The sequence below is a fragment of the Oratosquilla oratoria genome, chromosome 37, assembly GCF_046742065.1.
Source record: "Oratosquilla oratoria isolate Oo_2021 chromosome 37, ASM4674206v1, whole genome shotgun sequence".
NCBI lineage: Eukaryota > Metazoa > Arthropoda > Malacostraca > Stomatopoda > Squillidae > Oratosquilla > Oratosquilla oratoria.
Window position 1 is genome coordinate 5,859,347 of NC_134813.1, and position 16,003 is coordinate 5,875,349.

The following is a 16,003-nucleotide window of genomic DNA, read 5'->3' on the forward strand; positions in this document are numbered from 1 at the left end:
TCTCCCATGTGTACTTATGCTTGACTTTCTTCCGAAATACTGTATTTGCTATCATCAACTCTCTAGACACATCTCCACCATCAACTCTCCACTACAATTATTTTCTGGATCTCCACATTTCCCAACCATTCCATCAATTGGTTCATTTCCTACCCTATCATTAAGGTCTCTCAACACTACTACATTAACGTTCCTCCCTAATCCCTCTATGCACTCATTTAAATCTATCCAAAAAGCCTCCCTTTCTTCTACACTCTTCTCACTACCAGGCCCATATACACTTACAAAAACCCACATCTCCTTTCCCAGTTTCACCTTCATCCACATTAACCTTGAAGAAACCTCCTTCCACTCCACTACATGTTTACCTATCTCTTCACTTACTAGTATAGCCACCCCTTCTCTCCCTCGCCCTCTCTTCACTCCTGAGAACCTCCCAACTACACTCCCAAACTCACACTCGCCCTTCCCTCTCATCTTAGTTTCACTCAAAGCCAACACATCCATCTTTCTTCTCACAAACATACTACCTATCTCTTCCCTTTTACTCTCATCTGTACCACATCCACGCACATTAAAAGACCCAAACCTTAGGGTGCTGGTTGGAAAACTCCTAGACCCTCTTATGCCTTTACTTTTTTAGGAATGTCCCCTGTGGGGCTACAGGGAGAAGGATGCCTGGTCCCAATCCCCATCCCGTTTTTCTCGCCTCTTACGATCCAAGTGGGAATACTTGGTGGCAGCATTCTTTTTCCCACCACAAGGTAGGCGAAGCAAGGAAATTAAATTCAGAGAAATTATGCAGGACAGCAACAAGGGGTTGGGAAACAGAATAATGGAGGGACAGTAGTAGTATAATAAAAGTTTCATCATTTCTCTGTGAGCTGAGTCCTCCTCTATCACAGACAAAATTGTATGTTGCTCTGGTCCATAGGGACGCCCCATATAGACCCTAAAGTATCAACTGCATGCTACTTTGCTATAACAATATGTAGCCAATACCCCAGACGGGGTAAAAAATAAATAAAGAAAAATTATGAAAAGCAAAGCCCTTCTATGATGGAAATTGCCCCTTCTTCATATTCCATATCCTGGCTATGACTCCCCAACCTCTTCATAAACATAAGGATTATTTGGAAGTTACACATATCTACAGGAATATCTCATGTGGCAGTGGATTTGGTTTAGCATCATGAAGTCTCTGAGAGGTATTGGATAGTACCCTCTAATGTAGAACTTTTTGAAGTTCAGTAAACTCAATATAACGGACGATATGGGGACATGGGTCTGTCGTTATATCCGAAGATCCGTTATAGCCAAGGATCCTTTATATCTGATGGAAATACCGGACAGATCCGTTATGTCCCAAAGTTTGTCCGGTATTAGAAATTAGTAGGATTAGAAATTATGTAGGAAATTTAGAGTAGTATGCTATCTCTATCTACCAAGAGGCTTCTTCCCTTTAAAAGGGAGGTAGATTTCCAAGGTATGAAATCACCCTCACCCAATTCCTCTCCCATTTGTTTCCGTCTCCTTTTAGCTTCTTGTAGATATAGGGTCATGCCTGTCTCCTGCCCACTGCTTCATTCAGAAGCAATGCAGCAAGACACAGAACATCCACAGCAAGGTTGCTTAATCTAATTGGCAGCCCTCCCTTCTCATCCCCTCATGCGAAAAATAGAGGAGGATGTAAGAAATCACGACAGGCTTCCCTCCCCTATGTAATATGCACTTACTACAAATTCCCTTTCTGCCAGGCAAACTCAGAATACCTCCACTCCTAGCCTCTCACCTTAATATCAACTATCTTATCCTATCTATACAGCATGAGCTTTTTCCCCCTTATAAGGGGGGTAGCTAAGTCAGAGGCACGTACCTATTCGCACCCATTTCACTCCCCTCCACCGCCCTTTCCACCCCTCCCATCTCAGCTCATCAAGTATGACAGGTCATACCTGCATCTGCCAACTGCCCTGGATCAAACACAATGCAGCAAGATACAGTACATCCACAGGATGGCCACTTCACTTAATCAGCAATGCCCCCTTCTCTGTTCCCTCATGCAGAAAAAGAAATGGGGAGAAATCCCTTTGGGCTGCATCAAAATATCATTCACACAAACCCCCCTACCAACGTTCCCTCTAAACTGTGCACATGTATTTACCTAGTTGTATTTTACGGGACGAGAGCTATGCTCGTGGTGACTTGTTTTCATATCTCTCCACATCCAGTTTGTTCTTAAAATCGTATATATTTCTGGCATTCACTGTTTCTCTGTTCAGTTTGTTCCAGACACCAATCACTCTATGTGGGAAGCTATTTTTTTTCAGGTCTCTTCTGTAACTGTCTTTCTTTAGTTTCTTTTTGTGTCCTCTTGTTTCTCTTCTGTCCCACTTTAATAAGTCATCTCTATCAAGAACTTCTATCCCTTTCATAATTCTGAAAATGGTCAACAAATTGCCTCTTTCCCTTCTCTCTTCTAGTGTTGACAACTGTAATTTCTCCAATCTTTGTTCATATGTCAGATTTGACAGTGTACGTGCCATTTTTGTCTCTGCTCTTTGGATTCTTTCTAATTTCCTTATGTTCTTTTTTGTGCTAAGTGCCCACATTGATACAGCATATTCTAATTTCAGTCTTATCAGTGTAACAACTATTTTTTTAACCATCTCCTCATCTATGTAGTCAAAGGCCACTTTCATTGATCTTAATAAGTTGTAAGTCTCTCCAAATAATTTATTTACATGTTTGTCAGGTGTCAAGTCACTTAAGATGATTATTCCTAGGTCCCTTTCTGAATTTACTTTTTTGTCTTGTTTCCAATTTTATATTGTCCCAAAACTCTATTTTTACTTTTTTCAAATTCAATTATGCTACATTTTTTAATGTTGAAGTTCATCTCATATCTCTCACTCTATTCCCATATTTTATCCAGGTCATCTTGCACAAATGTCTTACAACTAGTGCACATAAAGAAAAAATGTGTGCACACAAGGTTTTCAAATATTAAAATCCATTCAATAAAAAAGTTCCATCCAAACATCAACCTATAAATTCTCTAAAAATATGGTAACTTGCCAACTGTCAAACCAATAATTGCTTTGGTGGAGGTAATATGTACCGGTAATACAAACTTATAAATTGAGCTTATTTCTTTTAACAATCAAATGGTGACTTGCATGGGTATGCACATACTTTTCAGAGAAGGAAAAGTTTGCAGACAAGAAAATTTCTGCAAACACTCATAGCAAAAAATTAAAGAAAACATTGCCTCTTACACCTCAATCCCCCATCTCTCCCTTCCTTGCATAACAGTATCATCCATACACAGTCATTCTCCATTCATCCCTATCTCCTGCCTTCTCCCTTCCTTGCTCAACAGACATTCCCCTCTTGCTCAACACCCCCTTCACCCCATCCATCCATCTCATCCTCAGTCATCTCCTCAAGTTCATTCCCTCCACCTCTGCCTTTCACTGAGGCTAATTAAAAAGATTTCAATATCCCAGGTAGATAACTGTAAATGTAGGCTAATAAAACAAAGTATCTAAGGTACAAAATATTTCCAGCAACCTGGCTAAGAAGTTGTTACAACAAATCTTACACATGTGCAATTATTGTGCAAATATTCCAATGAAGGAATCAATCACAAAATCATTAATTCAATTAAGACACAATGACCCACCATGTTTACATCTTTTATATAATTTTCAAGGCATTCTTTTTTTCTTTTAGATTTTGCACAAACTACTCTTCAATTAGGACATTATTCATACACCTGTCCAATGTAAAGTGAATTAATCATGAAGTTCACTTTGGTATCAGTCATTAGAAATCCAAGGACCTGTCTCTATGTAGCACTATATCTAAAGAGCAATTTGTTTCATTTTCCAATACTTTTTAAGTCTCTTGCACCATTCCTGCCAATAATGTTGAAGATGTTCCTCCGTCAATACGTGTGTGTGAGCTGGTAGCCCTGAGTCATATGCCACTACCAGAAGTGCATTATCAACCTGGATGTAAAAAATTAAACAGACTGTATTTCTTGAATCACAGCAAGCATGATTATAAAGCATATCTATTTCAGTTAAATGAAAAAGAAATACAGTCAATCCAGTCTTATGATATATTTCATTGTCACATATTAATAAAATATAACATGAACTACAGGGTGATTCTTGATAATATGAACAATCATTGTTCTTACCTTTCGAGGGAGAACATAGTTACCATCAAAATTAAGTGCTCCCATGTAAGCTACTACTTGCAAGGGATCATCATATGTCTGCTTTAAAGTCAACTTTTGTTTTCCTGATGTCTTCCACTCAATAAGTACCAACATACCCCTGAAAAATACAATAAATAAAACAATCAATCCATTACCCAAAGTCTCTGTTGTTGGACACCCATGGTTCCCAAGTAACTGGCAACAGCCATAAAACGTGCCCATATGTCACTCAAGGAAGAAATACAGTTTTGTTGTTTAAGGATAATCAGTGTGGGGCAGTGTAGGGTATGTTCAGTGCCATTTGAGTAAGGATTGCACCCATGACACTTTGATTATGTGTTGAAACTGCATTAAAGCTGGATAGTGCTTGAATGCAAACACAAGTGTGGTGCTCACTTCTCTTGGGAAGATTTTTTTTTCTGTGGGACTGATGTCAGGGGTGAGAAATGGGGGTGAGAGTGGAGATGGGAGAGTACTGAGTTTGGTGGTCTGTCATGAAGAACTTGTTTTGTGACTAGAATGTGAATGTGTTTTTGCATGGATCTACTGTGTGGTACTGGTAGTTTTAATGTTTGTGTAGATGTGGTCTGATGGGTGGTTATATAGTTGTACAGTTGCCCATACTGTTTGTGTTTGTACAGGTGGAGAGCACATTATTGTGTCAGGTAATGCTGCTACAAAAAATTACTTAGAAATAAATACCCAAGTAAATCACATGGCTTTAGCTGGAATGAGAAAGAAAGGGATGAGTGTAGTATAAATGAAAGGGATGAAAATATCTTTTCTTCGTGGCTAATGTCTTAGCTGAAAGAAAAATATATGTGCAATAATAATAACAATAAAATAAAAATTAACCTACTTGTAATATGCAACACAATCAGTAGCACCTTGGTAATATAAATACGGATGGATGACCCGACTCTCTATCACCTTCACATCCGATACATCACTCAACACCTGTCGGATACTTGTCCAAAGACCAGAGACTGTTGGCATCTCTTCAACTATGGGTGATCTTCCACTCAGTTCTGATTGGATGCATTCATGAAAAAGTTTGCCGCGAGTTAAAAGAGCTGGAAAAAAATTTATACAAATAAATTGTGATGTTTATATTACTTTAGCAATTCTACCACTGTCAATAGAGAAAATATATATTCTGAAAATATTATCATCAACATATACATTTCATAGTTTAATCAATAGAAGAAGCAAAGTAGGACTCGGGAAACATATGTGAGGTATAAAGAAAAAAGAAAAGAAGCAAAACATAAGATAAAGGAGGCAAAGAGGGGATCAGATGTAAATTGGTGTACGAGTATGACAGAAAACTTTGAAAAAAAAAAAATATATATTTGAAGGAAGTTAAGAGGGCAAGGGGAAGTGGGTAAGACAGAGAGGAAAAGGTAAGAAAGTGCAGATGGACAGATATTAATGGAAGTTGATGTGCTAAGAGGAAGATGGGTAGAGTATTTCAGAGAGATTAGAGTATTTCAGAAAGATTAGTAAAAGAAGTATGGATGGTAGAGGTGGACTGAGTGAACTTTATGGAACAACTGAGGATGAGATGGATGGATGGGGTGAAAGGGACTTTGAGCAATAGGAGAGTGTCTGTGGAGCAGGGAAGATAGAAGGCAGGGGATGGGTGTGAATGGAGAATGGTTGTGTATGGATGATATTTTGATGCAGTCCAAAGGAATTTCTCCCCATCTTCTCTATTTTTCGAAAGAGGGGATGGCGAGTGAGGGTCGCCATGTAAAAGAAGTGGCCTTGCTGTGGATGTGCTTTGTTTTGTGGAATTGCTTCTGACCCAGGTAGTGAGTTGGATACAGGGATGACCCTTAAGGGAGATTTAGACGGTCAAACGGTTTGACAAACCCGGTTTGTCAAACATGTGTTTGAAGTAATGTTTGACCGTTTGAATAGGGTATTTGGTTGTCAAACATGTTTTACAAATGTTTGACAACCAAATATCCTGCTCACACGGTCAAATATCACTTAAAACACGTATTTGACCAACCGGGTTTGACAAACCGTTTTATCGTGTAAATGGCCCTTTATCCATGAGGAGTTAAGATTAGAGGGAAACAAGAGTGATGATAGGAGTGGAATGGGAGAATGTCTTTGACTCGGCTACCTTCCTTATATGAAGGAAGAGGCCCTTGGTATCTAGACAGTTAAATCATAGAACAAAAATCATCTATCTTAATCCTATTACTAAATAGTCAAATTTATATATTTCTAACCAAGATATAAAAAAAAATTCTAAAAAAGTAAAACTGAACATATTTTATACTTGCCTTCCCTGTAATCCTGGAATCCTTTTTCACCCAATTCAGCAATCATCTTTGCTTTCCACTTTTCTAATGCAATTCTATTAGCCAAAGGCATAGTTTCATCAAGAATATGACGGACACTGGGGAGCTTATGATATCCCCCTTCAAACATGCCGATGGTTTGCACCAATCCCGTGCCGCTGTTCTCAATGGCTGGAGATGTTAATTCAGGATACAATGGAAATTGTTCAATATGATTTAAGTCTAACGAGTTGGGAGCTGCCGACCATCTAGAATTGTCGATATTTATCAAATTTTCTAATCTGGATGAAGCACTTGAAAAGTCTACCTGAATATCATTGTTTCCATTATTCTTCTCATCACTCTTCTGGTCTTTTTCACTGATACTAAAAGCAAGTTCTTTTTTTTCATCTACTGAAGATGAATTATCTATAACAAGATCATCACACTCCTGTTTCTTGATGATTATTTTCTTTCTTTTACTTCCTGTAAACTTACTAGCACTAATATTCCCATCTCTGTATCCAAATCCATTTTCTATTTTGTAATCTTCATTTCTATATGAGGAGCTTGTGCTTTTTTGAATCCTCTTTACATTTATAACTCCGGAAAGTCTACTATCATCTTGGTCAAATGAAACTTGTCCATTTTCTTTTTCACTACCATACACTAAATGATAATGAGAATTCTCAATTCTGTTTATCAGTGCTCCTGTATCGACTCCGACACTACTTTTCTCTTTTTCTTTTCTTTTCTTTCTTTTCTTACTTTGTGTCTTTACATCTCCAATGGCTTCATTTTTTATTCTACTCTTCTTTTCTCTTTGAGTTTCCAACAATGGCCCAAAGAGATATTTATTGTTAATTGCTAAAGAATGCTTAGTTGTTAGTTCCTTTTTTGCAATCTTTTTAATTTTTGCCTTATTTTCATCACTGAATTCACAAGCATATGCATGGGATGTGTGAACATAGTTTGACTCTCTCATAAAAAGCGCCCACGGAACGGATAAAACATGCTTTCGTAATCTCATTCCTGGCTGCATTCTGAAAACCTGAAATAACAAAAGGTGAAAATATTTCACATTCTCAACTCATAATGCTAAAACCATTATAAGTTTAATTCATAATTTTGAATTCATAATCTTCAGAACCCCTGGAGAGCCTGCAAGACAAATATTCAAATCCCAGACTGGACACAAAAATGGGTGTTGGCTTTATATGTACATAGCTTTACTTTCTACTGGGTTTGCCGAATGCCTTATACAAGTAATGCACACACATTTATTAATTTGTTGCCCCCAGTCTCAAGCGGCCCCTAGACATTCAATATTATTGCGCAATATTTTGGTTTGTGCAATATAATCGATTGTGTGTGGGCAATATTGAAAGGTTGTGCAATATATTGTGTGATTTTCAAAAACTTCAAAATATATTGCGCAAACGGGATAACATTGTGTCGTCTGTAGGCTATATTGCGCAATATCCTGTCAGTGTCTCTCCAGCGGTCATGTAAGGTGGTTGTGTCTCTCCTCAACCTCGCGTTATCATGAGTGACAAGAAAGCCGAAAAAGAATTCATTGCTGAATTTATTGAGGTGTACCGAAGTTGCGGAAATCATTCGGTTCTATCACTCTCAGTTCATTTAGTAATCTTTCGTGTGTGTACTTCTCCCTATCAACAAGCCACTGTTTGGCCCACTTTCTGCCCTTCTGCGAGCCTTTTTTCTTTCCTTTCTTATGACTTGCTGCCATAGCAATGATCACGCAACAGAGATCACCGTCAGTCAACATGTTCACGTTATGACGTTCTGGCAAGGACTGACTGTTTGCACAATGTGGTTGCACGTCTGCGCTCACGATTGCGCAATATATTGCACAACCTTCAATATTGCCTCCATACGGCACAATCTTTTGCACAACCCAAAATATTGTACAATAATATTGACCGTGTAGGGACCAGCGCCAAAATATTGTGCAACCCACATTACGCAATAATATTGAATGTCTAGGGGCCGCTTCACATATGTCACACAAAGAAGAAATACTGTATTGTTGTGAAGAGGTTGTTGGTATGGATCATTGTAGGATGAGGTGTTCAGTACCCACCACTAATGGCTACATCTAAGGCACACACACACAATTAAAAATAAAAAACAGGAGCCCACAAGTGCTGCTACTCCTGTATTCTACAATTAGATAAACAAGCATACATACATACATACATATACCAAGGCTTTTTTCCCCTTACAAGGGAGGTAGCCACAAAGGAAAAGGCATAAAATCATCCCCACCCATTCCATCCCTGAATACACTCCACACCCCTCCACCCTCCCTCTTATCTAAACACCTCCTGGATGACGGGTCATCCCTGCACCTTGTCCACTACCCTGGGTCAGAAGCAGTGTCGCAAGACACAGCACATCCACAGTATAGTACCACTACATTAATGTGTGTGTGCTTCTTTATCCATCTGTGGATAAACAAGCACACACACATTAATGTAGTGGTACTATACTCAACTGCTAACTCAGCAATCTGAGTTCAAGTCCCACTTGCTTGTAACTTATCACTGATCCTACTAACCTTTTAAGATTCATACTGTCACTTATGTTATTTTAAGCCATGTTATGTTCTTTGCAGGAATTGCTAAATCAATACAATAACAAGAAATTTAATCAAGATACAATATTCAGGAAAACATCATGACTAGGAACAAAATTCCTGTTGTGAACAAATGTATTTGTATGTATTATGAGAATCAGGTAATTTTGAGTATCTTCTCTCAGAAATCACTCATTTATGATAATACTTCTACCCCCACTTCCAAATATGTACTTAAAAAGAATGGGGAATCATAACAAGACCAAACTAATACCAACATAACCTAACTAAACATACCCCTGACTATACAAGTTATTCATTTATAAAAATCACGTTCAGGCTTCCTAAATTCTAACCCCCTTTTATGGCTGAAGGTGACTTGGAAGTTTTATTCTGTGTACCATTAGACATTTTTCTTCAGCTGCAAGAAACTTTTGTAAGAGATCAAAATTATCTCGGTTAACCCAGTCACTGCCAAAGGTGACTCAAAATTTAAGTTTTATTCTGCCATGCAATTTTAACCAGTTGAGAAAAAAAAACCACAGTAATCAGCCATGATAAATATTATACAGTATTTGTAAGGGTAACTTACATACTCTTATTATATATATATATATATATATATATTGGGATAGCATTAATTCACATACATTCTGTGGGGTTAGCACTGTCTGTCGGCCCATAAGACCCTGTCACTAAAGCAGTTGTTCTAATCACTTGTATTGAGCATCCCAACATTGTACAGATTATGGCTGGCCATATGTATCTTTTGCCAGCTAAATCCAAATCTGGCCAGATGTTAAAATGTGAATCATGTACTAATGTGAATCATGCTCTGTACCTCTGTTTACAAGAAAAGAATTCAATATACATATAGGTATATGCTTTATGATCTATTCTTTTGATGTACTGGTACCAAAGTCATGGGTTTCTGAGTTAGGATTGGTTAAGACTCGTGCAAATAAAATAGGCTAGGTTGGGCCTAGTTACACTGATGTGATAACAGAATATTTCTTCAGCAAAACCATACATATCTATAATGAAACTAAGTTATATCCAAGAGAAGCGAATTAAATGAGTAAAACAAATTTGATAACTGTGGAAGCTAAATGTTATGTAATGTGACATTGACACAACTATGTTAGTAAACAACAATGATATTTTCAAGTCTGTCTACAGTACATACACATCAAATGGTTCATACATCTAATAGAGTCAAGGATCAAGTTAATAACAGATTTTAATCAAGGTAGTTGCTTCAATAAATTTTGGGGTTGCTAACCTGATGAATAAAACTTATAAAACTGGATAACACTAACAATTACATTAAACATAACAATGAAAAATTTGCATTAGGATGTTTGGCTAATGTAAATATTGGCCAAAAATTGGAAAGAAATTTGCAGTAGAAAATAATACAAACAACTTTATATCTGTGCCAACCATAATTTATGATACAGTTTCATTCATAATACCAACGAGTTAACAAAACAATACTAGTACAAGCCTAATCTTAACGAAATGTAAATATGTCTTGTTTCCTACATGTATTTCTTTTCGAAGCTGCCAATCGTCTTCGATGTAAACAAAGTTCATTCAAGTATTACAGAAAATTTTGCATACATACATCAATATATATATATATATATATATATATATATATATATATATATATATATATATATATATATATATATATATATATATATATATATATATATATATATATATATATATATATATGCTAACCACAATGGAAATCGGAAAGAAACAGAATTCCCAAGCGCTTTCGTATCATTCACATTCATGGGAATACAGATGAAAATGGTAATACAGAATCCCCAAGTGCTTTCGTATTATTCAAATCTTCCGGGGAATACAGATGAAAATAGGAATACAGTAAGATTTTTTTTAATATTACTGTATTACTATTTTCATCTGTATTTCCCCGATGTGAATAACACGAAAGCAATTGGGAATTCCGTCTCTTTCCGATTTCCTTTATAGTTACCAGCAATATGTGTGTATATATATATATATATATATATATATATATATATATACATATATACATATATATATATAGAGAGAGAGAAAGAGAGAGAGAGAGGCATATAGATATATTGTATACACATTTGGAGATAGGTACGAGTACTCATGTCCAATTGAATGGCATGAATTTTGTACTACATTTTCTTTTCTGCGCTTCCTCGACATCTAACGATCGACTTCTTGACAGCTACAGTAAGTCAGTCGCTTTTCCGTAAGATATGGCTCATACTTATCAGTGTAGGAAGATAAATATTCAAATATTCATACATCTATTTTCGTTGTTCTTTAGAGGATGAGTTGATGTCTAACGTAATTAGCGAATACTATTTAGTAATGTAATTGACACTCGGAAGAATGTAGACGCTTAAAAATATTTAAGAAGTGATGGTTCCTGCAGCAACTTTTTTGTAGTGAGCTTGTAAATATACTTGAATACCGAGAGTGACTCTAATGAAAATGCCCTCTAGTATCGGCAGTCCTCTATCATGGCATGTGGTCAAAATTCCAGTGTTGTTTACATATTTATATGAAAGAAGTGTGTTTACCTATGTTATTATTATTTTATTTTGTTGACCTGATCAATAAATAAATAACAAGAGAAACGCTTTGACAGTTTCATGGAAAAAAGTGCTAGTGTAGCTTATATCATGTTTCCTATCCGGCTATTCAGAATGTAGTTTGTATTCTACCATGATGTTCAGATTATAACTTACATCCTACTATGCTCTTCGGGACGTAGCAAGTACTCTACCGTATTTTATTTCATGAGAACACAACTTCATATAAAAAGTAGAAAAAACATAAAAATTATACAAATAAATAGATAAAATGTCAAAGTAAAAACAGCACGAATGTAATTCAACAATTCTAGAAAAGAATTTAGCACCAAGCGACTTAGAAAATCTCCAGCAAAATTCACCTAGACGCCCTTGAAAATGATGCTGTGGAATTCCTCTTTTCTCTTCTCAAAAATTCGATTTCTGTATCCAACCAGGATCTTTCGATAAATTGGGCACGGACACCTGTGTTATGCATTGCTTCTGACCCAGAACAGTGGGCGAGATACAGGGATGACCCGGTCATCCACGAAAAGCTAAGATGAAATGGGGGAAAGGGTGGTGGATGGGAGTGGAATGGGTGGTGGATGGGAGTGGAATGGATGGGAGAAGGTACGTGCCTTTGATTTGGCTACCTCTCTTATAAGGTGGAAAAGCTATTGGTATATAGATAACATAATTCTATCCTAGACGCGTCAGACCGCTATAAGCCGGGCACTCATTGTAATACATTCAGGAAGCTCACAGAACTTCCCGTCGAATAATCGGAATTAAGGTTGTAACGTCTTTTCAAATTTTAAAAGTAACGAACATCACGTCCATTTTTTTACCCAAAGACCCAGGAACCGTCGATCCGTGGACTGTGCTTGTAGTTATTATCAATTGGAGTTGTTTCTGATTTATCTCCGTTAAAACGGCGGCCATGATTGTGATTTGGTTCGTCGTCCAGGAAACTTATCTTTGTTCGATTTGGACAGATTCGCATTCTGTCCCGATCAATTGCTCTCAGTAATTGACGTGTATGACCTCAGAACATACCTGCCGGCAATAGTTGAACCAATCAACTATCGTGTGATTTGATTTGATTGTATATATCTTTCTACTGTATCATTGGTCATCCCAACACTCCAAAAGTTATTTATTTCCAGGATGTCACACAATCCCAATTTGCTGTTCCGTCGTCCATTCACACCCGTATGGGTGAAAAAATCATTCCCCGATTTGACTGATTTGACAGACTGGCATCTCTTTCTTCTGCACCACCATAGTTATTCTTTCCTCGTAATTTTTTACTCATAAAAAAAACATTACCGTCATATTTCTCACAAAATTTTAGTTTCTTTAAGCTCTTCAACACGAGTCAAATTCACGCTGGCAGCATTAGCTGCCTGATGTACGATGATACATCACAATTGTCGCATTATAAAATATAAAATTACAACTGTATTACTCATTCTCTTTCTTTCTGAATGTTAATAATCGCAGAGAACATCATCAGGCCACTTCGCAGACTATAGGAGTCACTCAGCTACAACTACAAAATAAATATAATCAAGACGCCGTTGGCGGCATCCTCATATACCCTCTCGCTCCTCATGACACCAAGAGAGGCGTCATCGTATGGAAGAGGAGGACAATGTCTGAACAGAAACTTAGTTAGTTAAGGTTTATTCAACAAAATAAAATACAATTTATACATACATATATACAAAATTACTTGTTGAAAAGGGAGAGCGTGAAGCAAAGCTTATGGGAAATTGCTCTCCCTTTAGCGGCAAATTCTCCACTGAGGCCTACCTCTCCATGAAGCTCGGCAAGATGGATGGTTGAGGTTTTAGTTGAACTTGAAACGGAACTATTTTCGAATAAGATTATCACAGTTACTGCAACAATAGTCAACTCAGGTATTGATATTAAAGTGAGAAGGAGTCGAGCTACGCTAGTTTGTGATCTTGATAGGAAAAGGGAACCTGGGTAGGATATTAGTTACACTAGGAAACAAGCCATGTCGTCTTGGCAGGAACAGCAAATTTGGGTAGTATACAGTCTACACTAGGACGTAAGCTATGTCATCTTGGGTAGGATACAAGCTACATTAAGACACAAACTATTTCATCTTGATAGAAACAGGAAACTTGGATAGGATACAAGCTACCTTTGCACTGCATTCTCTTGTACAGGTTCAATGTTGTATTGTAATATTGTCTGAATTGCCTTCTTTCTTTATGTTGCCATCCTTTAGTTACTTGCCCTATCAATTCTTCGCCTCTGCAATTTATTATTTTACCTAATTTGTTATCTTTCTGTTCCTTGGTGATATTTCCAGGCTTTGTCTCTACTGCCCTATATGCCTTCCTTAGCTTTGTCTCCATCGCCTTTGTCAGTTTTCAAGTTTTACGTCCGTAGATTATAGCTGGGATTTTGATGATTGTAAACTATGAGTTACACAGAGCCTTTAGTGGGATTTTTTTTTTTTTTTTTTTTATCAAACATTTCCCATACGGTTGTAATTTTTTTTCTCACAATTTCTCGTCAATTTTATACTTCGTAAATTTTCTAGAAAAAATTTAGACGAAAGGTAGTGCCGATTCGACGACAATGAAATGAAAAAATAAATAAATGAAGATTCAAAATTCACCTAAATTTTGAGGAAGCCAGAAATAGCAGACTTGCAAAATGTGCTTTGACTTCAATGTCTAAATTAGGTTAAAATTCAAACGTGAATGAAATAAATATAGCGTTCAACTCTTTAAAGTTGAAAATGGACTCCACACTGACCAAAGCTATCAGTAGCTTCCCCTCATTCCTCTCCCCTTCTCCCTCGATACTCAGTTGCCAGAAACTGTTTTTTTTTTTTTTACTTTTTGCCCAAATGAAATGACTGAATTACCAAAATAAAAAAATCACACCGTTTTACCAGTATATAAGCTGTTAAGTAAAAAAAAAAAAGAATGGAAATAAACATCATAAACGAAATCTCTAACATATCAAAATTAAATCATATCTGGCAACTCGACTCGGATGAACGCGCGACTTGGCCCAACGCGTGCATAGACGTTGTCGTGACTTCAAACAGGACGGACGCGTTGTTGTCTAGAACTCGAGCATTCAAGTGAAGTGCGTTTTTATTTCGGTTATAAAAAGAAAGACAATACCTGCGATTTTTTTTCCGGCAAAGTGAACTGTTACAAAGATCTCGTGATTTGTTGAATTAATCCCAAAATGTCGTTTTTAGTTATTAAAGTGTCGTTATATCATATATTATATGTATATATATAATATATATATTATATACACATATGTATACACACGTGATTTTGCTGTTGACATTGACCAGGCTATTCTTAAAAACCCACAATATGTGACCCTTCATTATGACGTGATATTAATGGTGTTAACATTTTCTGCTGTAATAGATCTAGTAATATGAGTAATTATTACGGTATATCGAATTACACTATCTAAAATTGGGTTGTTCGAACCATTATTGTATCCATCTTTCTGGGCAGGTTGAATTTTCACTTCCGCCCGCTTGGACAAGAGTTGCGGGATTCGAACTTAATGGATAAGAATTTAGGTCAGGGTTTGATGAGGTTCAGTTATCGATTGTGAAATAAATAAATAAATGGATAAATATATAAATAAATCATCTCTTAGCCCGCGGGCGTGAAATTTCCTGACCGTAATAACAAATAATAAAGAATATAAATAAAAACATAATATACATATATATATATATATATATATATATATACATATATATATATAATGTATATATATATATATATGTATATATATATATATATTTTATATATTTTTATATTTATATATATATATATATTATATATATATATATTTATATATATATTATATATATATATATATATTTTATATATATATATTTTATATATTTTATATGTATATATATATATATATTATATATATATATTTATATATATATTATATATATATATATATATATTTTATATATATATATATATATTTTATATATATATATATTATATATATACATATATATATATAATATATATATATAATATATATATAATATATATATATAATATATATATATATAAATATATATATATATATATATATATATATATATATATATAATACATATATATTTGTATATGTACAACACTGAATGGGTCCCGGTGATTAGAGATACATTTTAACAACCACAATGCACTTTAATTCTAGGCCATCAAAGGCCGACATGCAGAAATTGAAATGCGGTACTGCCAAGGAC

The 16,003-nt window shown here is 35.8% G+C and overlaps 2 protein-coding genes across 2 annotated transcripts in view; one reads left to right on the plus strand and one right to left on the minus strand.

Moving 5' to 3' along the window:
* Nucleotides 1-3,553: 3,553 nt before the first annotated feature.
* The window catches only part of LOC143019512 (uncharacterized), a 76,665-nt gene continuing 64,215 nt past the window's right edge, over nucleotides 3,554-16,003 (minus strand). Inside the window, exons 2-5 of the mRNA XM_076175193.1 lie at nucleotides 6,526-7,573; nucleotides 5,088-5,301; nucleotides 4,208-4,346; nucleotides 3,554-4,013 (exon numbers count right to left, since the gene is read on the minus strand). Coding sequence (XP_076031308.1) covers nucleotides 3,867-4,013; nucleotides 4,208-4,346; nucleotides 5,088-5,301; nucleotides 6,526-7,573 — 1,548 coding nt within the window. The 3' untranslated portion in view covers nucleotides 3,554-3,866. The remainder of the gene's footprint in view (nucleotides 4,014-4,207; nucleotides 4,347-5,087; nucleotides 5,302-6,525; nucleotides 7,574-16,003) is intronic.
* LOC143019513 (uncharacterized) overlaps nucleotides 14,825-16,003 on the plus strand; it is a 72,394-nt gene continuing 71,215 nt past the window's right edge. Inside the window, exon 1 of the mRNA XM_076175195.1 lies at nucleotides 14,825-14,847. The gene's annotated coding sequence lies outside the window, so the exon portion shown is untranslated. The remainder of the gene's footprint in view (nucleotides 14,848-16,003) is intronic.